The sequence below is a fragment of the Maylandia zebra genome, linkage group LG7, assembly GCF_041146795.1.
Source record: "Maylandia zebra isolate NMK-2024a linkage group LG7, Mzebra_GT3a, whole genome shotgun sequence".
Classification (NCBI taxonomy): Eukaryota; Metazoa; Chordata; class Actinopteri; order Cichliformes; family Cichlidae; genus Maylandia; species Maylandia zebra.
Window position 1 is genome coordinate 16,227,693 of NC_135173.1, and position 6,839 is coordinate 16,234,531.

General features: G+C 41.6%; 1 protein-coding gene across 1 annotated transcript; it reads right to left on the reverse strand.

Moving 5' to 3' along the window:
* Nucleotides 1-688: 688 nt before the first annotated feature.
* fan1 (FANCD2 and FANCI associated nuclease 1) lies at nt 689-6,749 on the reverse strand. Its single transcript, XM_004567659.2, has 13 exons — nt 4,970-6,749; nt 4,746-4,886; nt 4,292-4,493; nt 3,982-4,215; nt 3,755-3,886; nt 3,568-3,676; nt 3,354-3,473; nt 3,075-3,239; nt 2,797-2,950; nt 2,543-2,646; nt 2,275-2,469; nt 1,604-1,732; nt 689-1,497 (listed from the first exon to the last, which is right to left on the reverse strand). The coding sequence occupies exons 1-13, from the start codon at nt 6,465-6,467 to the stop codon at nt 1,360-1,362; spliced, it is 3,321 nt and encodes a 1,106-aa protein (XP_004567716.1). The 5' UTR covers nt 6,468-6,749; the 3' UTR covers nt 689-1,359.
* Between the last annotated feature and the right edge of the window lie 90 nt (nt 6,750-6,839).

Here is a 6,839-nt window from a genome sequence, read left to right on the forward strand (position 1 = left end):
CCTACTTTTATTTTTTTCCATGTCTATTTAAGTGCTATTTATGACACTATGTTTGCACTGAAGCACCGCAGCAATTTCCTAATGTTGTAAACCTGCTCAACATTTGGCAATAAACCCCATTCTGATTCTGATTCTGATCACTGAATGATGGGAAAAGTTGGAAATTTTGTCTTATCTTCACAACTTTATATCAAACTGAAATATTAAAAAACTCATGATCGTCTTTATGTTCTCAATAAAATATCACTGATCCAGATTCAGATTATTCTGGATTCACGGACTCTTCTCATACCTGATGTAGAGTCATCTGTCAGTGGTGGTGTTTTTTTCTCAGTGTTCTTGTTCTGAGATGAGTCTTACAGTAAAGTGACTGAGTCACATCATACCAGTAATACGATTTTGTCAGCTTAGCATCAGGGAACCAATTCAGACTGAACACTTACTAAGTTAATAGAGAAAGCAAACCACAGATTGACTGATAATTTAAAAAAGAAATAATGGGCCTTTGGGAGGATGACTGTACACGGCATTAAGCATGACCACTTTTCTTGGCAGGGTACGGAGCCACTGTGGAGGGGTAGTTTATCAACTATGATACATTTTTATTGTTAATAACTGATTTACGGCAATGTCAAAGTTTGAAATGAACATGCTGAGGCAGAGTCTTAGCTTATTAACAGAAAATCTGTTTCAAGATTTTTTTCTTTCTTTATTATTATTTTTTATACAGCATTTAAAAAGGAAGCAGATTTTTTTGGGCTGACTAAAAATTTCCTTCAGTTCTGCCCTAAAATACTCTGATTAAAAGTAGCCCTATGACTTCTTCTTTTGCACCCAGCTGATATCTTTGATTACCCAATGCTTACTGGCAAAAAGCTTATTTATAGGCATATTATCACAGTGTTTAATTGCATAACAAACTCATAGAGCTGTCATGTAATTTTTAAGCAGCCAAGAAAATGTGAGTCTTGGTTGCATGGCAACACACAATCCTGTGATTACAGGATGTCCCAAAAAGGAAACACCATTATATTAGTGTAGTGGCTGGATCTATTTACTGTCATGCATCAGTTGCAATTTTTGATCCTGGAAGCTGTTAACGATGATCCTCATCACATAGTGCACGACTTCCTGTTGAAGACCAGATGATAATGCCATACAAAACAAAGCACATTAACCTCCTCCTACATAGAAAGGTGAAATTTTATAGATTTTGAAATCAAGATTTACACCATTCTCTATAGGTTGATCAAACAGGATGTTTTTTTCCCAGCATGTCCGATTGCGGATGTTTTCTTTTTGACCGCAGTCTGATTAATTAGCAGCACAAGTCTTATCAGTCAATTTCTCTGTGTCCGTTTATTCCAGACGAGCTCCTCTGGCTCCAGTAGCAGTCACGTGACACACCTCCACATCGGCCCCAAGTTTCTGCAGCTCATCCAGCCAGATCTGTTGCTTGTGAGACAGTCGGTCATTGGGCCCCTTCACCTCCACCAGCTACAATCACATGACATCACAAGAGTTGAAACTATTGGGCACCAAAAATCTCCTGATTCCATAAAAAACAGAGAACAAAACAAGCCAGGATGGCAGGTGATCTCACCTTGTAGCTGTTGTTTGAGCTGTTCCACACCACAAGATCGGGCAAACCTCCACGGCAGTGCCTGTAGTCTTTTGCCATTCGTGCTATTACTCCACCTAGAAAGGCTCCACCCAGGCATGCAACAAGAGACTGGGGAGAGAAAAAAGAAAAGAAAATCAGCATCTAATTGCACATCAGTATCATGTTGGTACCTACAGTAAGAAATGTAGAAACTTACAATCTCCCCCCCCCCCCAAAAAAACCCCCACATTGTGTAAAATATAAATAAAAACAAAAAAAAACAATGAAAACAGTACAAAGAAAAAAAACACATGGTCTTCTTCAACTGGATGCCAGCAACGCCATCAAAAAAAAAATCCAGGACAAGGGCACGTTTACTGACCTTTTCTTGTTTCTTATTTTTCTATTATCAGCTCATACAGATTCATTGAATGCTTCACAAGAAAGTTTCAAACCCCATTCTAAATGTATTACACCAGCATGGCTCCAAAGCAAGAGTCTACGTGCTAATCTGTCAATGAAGGATGCGCCAAACTTGGTAATGAGGTGAGACAATTATTAGAGTGTGTTTGAGGAAAATGTGTCCTCATCTGCCCCACTGCGCTGACACATAATGTGAGAAACACTGTATACTGACAGCACTCAACATGTACTTTTAAAACCTTAAGTACCTGCGCTTGCTGAAGGGATGAGAAACGTTCCCAGCTCACCAACGAACACACTTTTCCCTCCTGGGAATTCCAGACATCTTCCAACATATTTTGCAGAGTTTCCACAGACGCCTCACAAAGTAACTGGACACGAGACTCGATTGCATCCTTTCTGTTTTCATAAAAGCAGTCGGTGTAAAAATCCAGCGGACACGTCTGTAAGGGAAAACAAACGTGAGCTCTAGAGTTTCATACATATTCAGATAAACACGTATAGACCTTTCTTTACCTGGTATGGGTTTCGGAAGACATCTGGAATACTGTCCATGAAAATGATGTCCCACAGCAGGAGAGCAAACAGTGTTGAGAATGTTGAACCCTCTCCATGGATCCCTGATGATGATGATGATGATGATGATGATAATAATAATAATAATAATAATAATAATAATAATAATAATACTTAAACAAAAGAAAAAACAAAAAAACCTACTGTTTCTGTTTGTATCTATACATTTTTACAGGAGAAAAAAAGTTGTTTACCTTGGTCAAAACCTTGCTGTCTGTAATGCGCCAAGGACAGCTCCTCTACAGAGCATATTACAGTGGAATGAGCGCCCTCTTCATTTGCTGGTAAAAGAAATTTAGACTTTCCCATGCCTCCCTCATGAGGAAACAGCTGTCCTCGAATAGTCACCTGCAGTCAGATGTAACAACAAACAAACAAACACACAGACACACACAAAAGCATCTTTTAGGTGAGCTAAAAAACTAAGCTGTTCCATTTTGAAACCCACACACTGACACTGTGAAAAACATACATGCTTGACATCTTGTACTTGGACAGTGGGCAGGTCTCTCAGTTGCAGGCGGTACTTCTTGCAGCTGGCAGACTCTTTCATTCTAACAGCTCTGTGATGCAGCGCGAGTTTATGTCCTGTACGCACCAAAGGGTCTGACAGCCCATCTCTAATAGCACAGATAGCCTGACAGGTAAAGAACACAGTCCAACAATTGAAAGATTAACACAAGACATCTGACAAAAAATTAAATCAGACTGTCTCAGTAGGACGTGAATGAGAACAGAGAAGGGTGCAGACTTGCTCAGGACTTTTGAGGTGCTGGTGAACGTTTAGTGCCAGCCTGTCCCACCATCGCCCGCGGCTGTCAGGACAGTAAACGGACTGCAATAGCAAAGACCGCAGCTCTTCAACTGCTTCCTGTGACACGAACAGAAGACCCATGAGATCTTCAACAATGACATGAACAAGCACTTTAATTTGTGTTTCGCGGTGAATGGACAGGTTCAGAAACCTCATAGCGACGGAGCCTTTGCAAAATCTCGACCCCTCTGGATAAAATTCGAGTGTAAGCCCATCCTGCAGTGAAGCAGCGCAGAAATACAGGCAGCTTTTCCTGATGACTGCAAACAAATCATATTGTTATCAGTCACAACTGACTGTTTTTGGAAACACTGAAGCAAATGTTTATGATTTCGCACCTGAGGTCATTGTTTTTCTTCAGCACTAGCCATTGACTTTTGGCTGCAGCATAGAGCTCCATGGCCGTCTCCCACTGACCACCCTGCATAGCCAGGATCACCTCTTGCAGTGCTCGCATGGAAGCTTCATATCTGGTGTGATGCATGCCATTATTAGTACTTATTTGTGCCTATCCTGCTTGATAAAACATAAGAAAGTCATTATAGATATTTTGGTAGAACCTTACCTGATAAGGTCCTCTCTATCCTGAAAAACCTTGGCTACACGCTGTACTGTATAGTCTGGGAAGGCCAGACGACCTGAGTTTACCAAAAGGATGGTATAAAGCTGGCTCTGTCCTCCAGCTGCCATCTCCTCTTCTTCCACGGTGTCCGTCAGAGAGAAGAGCAGGAGAACACGAGAGAAGACAGCCCGAGGACCCCGACAGAGACGGACACAGGAACCTGCAAGCTGCTTAGCCCTTTAAAGACAGGATGGGGTGTGACCACCACTGCAATACTGGTACTAAAAAAACATAACATAAATAATTATCTTACCGTTTAAGAATCACTGCTCCGACACTGTTTTGTGCAGTGGTCAGAGTGAAAAGAGACTTTTGCTTGCTAAGGCGGAGCAGCCCGTCCACTACCTGCTGTTTTTGGGTCGCTGAATTGCCCAGGTGGAAAGTCTTAGCCAAAGCTTTGAGTTCAGGAGCCGGCAGGAGATCCAGAGCCTCACCCAAGTCTTCAAGGTCATTCTCTTTGAGAGGTAAAAACACCAGACGTGGACATTATTAGAGAAAATTTGGTGATGTTTATTCATTGATGTAATTTGATGTTTATTCCAAACATTTTACTGTATTTCCTAGCTTCAACCATTAACATGATGCCAACATAATAGCTACATGTGATCAGTGCAGTCATATTAATAACATAATTGGAAAAACATGAATATCGAACGGTAACAAAATGACAGTAACAAAAGGAGACATTAAATTTTTTACACATTTACCTGTCTCCAGAAAACCACTTTGAACCAGTTCCTGTGAAATGGGTCCAAGATCGCTGCATATCTCTTCATAATCCAGCTTATTTACTTGGAGCCACTTCAGTTTCCTCTGAAAAAGCCTCACATACAACTTCTGTCCCATGACTTCAAGAGAGAGAATACATGTGAACAATAAAGCCAGATTTTCACAGTTTTTAGAATAACTATTGAATAATATTTTAACATACCTGACAGATTTTCAAATGCACGTATAAAGGACAAATCATCTTGGTTGAACAACTCTCTGTCATCCTCATTCTCCAGCACAGCGTGTAGTACAGTTTTGAAGTTCCTGAGGTAGTAGGGAAGGTGCGGCGAAGCCGTAGTCGAGCTCTGCTCACTTGTGATGCTATCGGCACCAAACACTGGGAGTAAATCACCACTGACAACCGCAACCTTTTCCTCACACGTTTCCTCTAAATTCAAAGGTTGGTCACAAGCAGATAACGCTACTACAGTTTCATGCTGATCCAGATCAGTTGTTCCAGCTTTACCTTCAGAGGACTTCTTCTCCAGCTTGGCTTTCTTTTTAAAGCTAGCTGCCTTACTAATGGAAGATTTACTTTTTCGTTTTGCTGGTTTGGAGGGAGAAGAGTGTGGCTTTGGAGCAACTTGTTTTTGAACAGTATCAGATTTAGATGCTTTGTTTTCAAATTTATGTTGTTTTTTTGAATGTGATGGGTCTTGTACTGTTGCTGCACAGGTGACACTGGTGGACCGGCGTGTCATACCTTCTTTTTCATCTTCTAAACTCTGAATCAGAAGATTCTCCTTCTGTGAGCTATTCAGTGTCTCATCAAGTTCATCCACTGTCTCTTTCCTCTCAGATGCCTTATGAAAATTTCCAGCTAATTTGGAAGAGAGACTTTCCCGGTCAATGGTCCTGACCACAGTCTTGCTGTTTATTTCCCGTGGTGCCTGTTGTGAATTATTTGCTGGTTTGGAGGGAGAAGAGTGCGGCTTCGGAGTAACTTGTTTTTGGACAGTATCAGATTTAGATGCTTTGTTTTCAAATTTATGTTGTTTTTCTGAATGTGATGGATCTTCCACTGCTGCTACACAGACAACACTGGTTGATCTGACTGGCAGGTCCTCTTTTTTGTCTTCTAAACTCTGAATCAGAAGATTTTCTTTCTGTGAGCTATTCAGTGTCTCATCAAGTTCGTCCACTGTTTCTTTCCTTTCAGGTGCCTTATGAAATTTTCTAGATAATTTAGAAGAAAGACTTCCAAGGTCAATGGTCCTGACCACCGTCTTGCTGTTTATTTCCCGTGGTGCCTGCTGAAAGTTATTCTTTTTGAAATAAGGGCTTGTTTTGGTCTCTTTGCCTTTTTCACCCGCTTCTTCCACTTTTCGATCCACCGCGGGAGACTCTGGGAGACTCCTTCTGGGTGACAGCTGAGTGCTTGAGATAACACTATTACTTGCTGAGCCGACAGTGCTGTCTCCTCTCTCAAAGTTCTGACATTGCAGATCAATATGCTCATTGATCTTGAATCTCGGTACCAGCTGGCCACACAGGGGACAGGCCAGCTTAGGTGGAGGCTTGCTGGAGAAGAACGACGTGATTGGACTTGTGGTGGCACCCCTGGCAGCAGTGCCAACTTTAACAACATTGTCCGTCTTTTTGGTTCTCGACAATGATAAACGTCCCCTGAGTTTGCCTTTGTTAGCTCGCTCGGCCATGTTTCAGCAATGCAGGCGGCAGTGGTGGTGCTGCTCGGTGAAAACTATTTTCCCCCACAGGTTTTCTTTGTTGCATACTCTGACAGTTGCGCTTTCGGTGTAGAAATGCTTCGTATGCTAGCTTACCTATGTCTCATTTAAAATGGTCACACATTTGCGACTCTTAGTGCTTCACAAATCCAGCAGAAAACTATAAAATACAGCCTGTCAGCGGTTCAAAATAGCTAACATACCGATAGCAGATATGGCACCCAATCCCGCTTCTTAGGCACAACCAGTAGAGCGCAGAACATCGAAATCGATCCCAGATACATCGATATTTTTCCTCAACAAACGCAAATAAATCCTAGGAAGCTGTAAGATATAATCATA

Excerpts from the sequence above, each read along its gene's own strand:
- fan1 (XM_004567659.2), bottom strand. The coding sequence starts at position 6,467 with ATGGCCGAGCGAGCTAACAAAGGCAAACTCAGGGGACGTTTATCATTG. Across the intron at positions 4,887-4,969 it reads TGCATTTGAAAATCTGTCAG|TCATGGGACAGAAGTTGTAT; the intron begins GTATGTTAAAAT and ends TCTCTCTTGAAG. Across the intron at positions 1,498-1,603 it reads GCTCAAACAACAGCTACAAG|CTGGTGGAGGTGAAGGGGCC; the intron begins GTGAGATCACCT and ends ATGTGATTGTAG.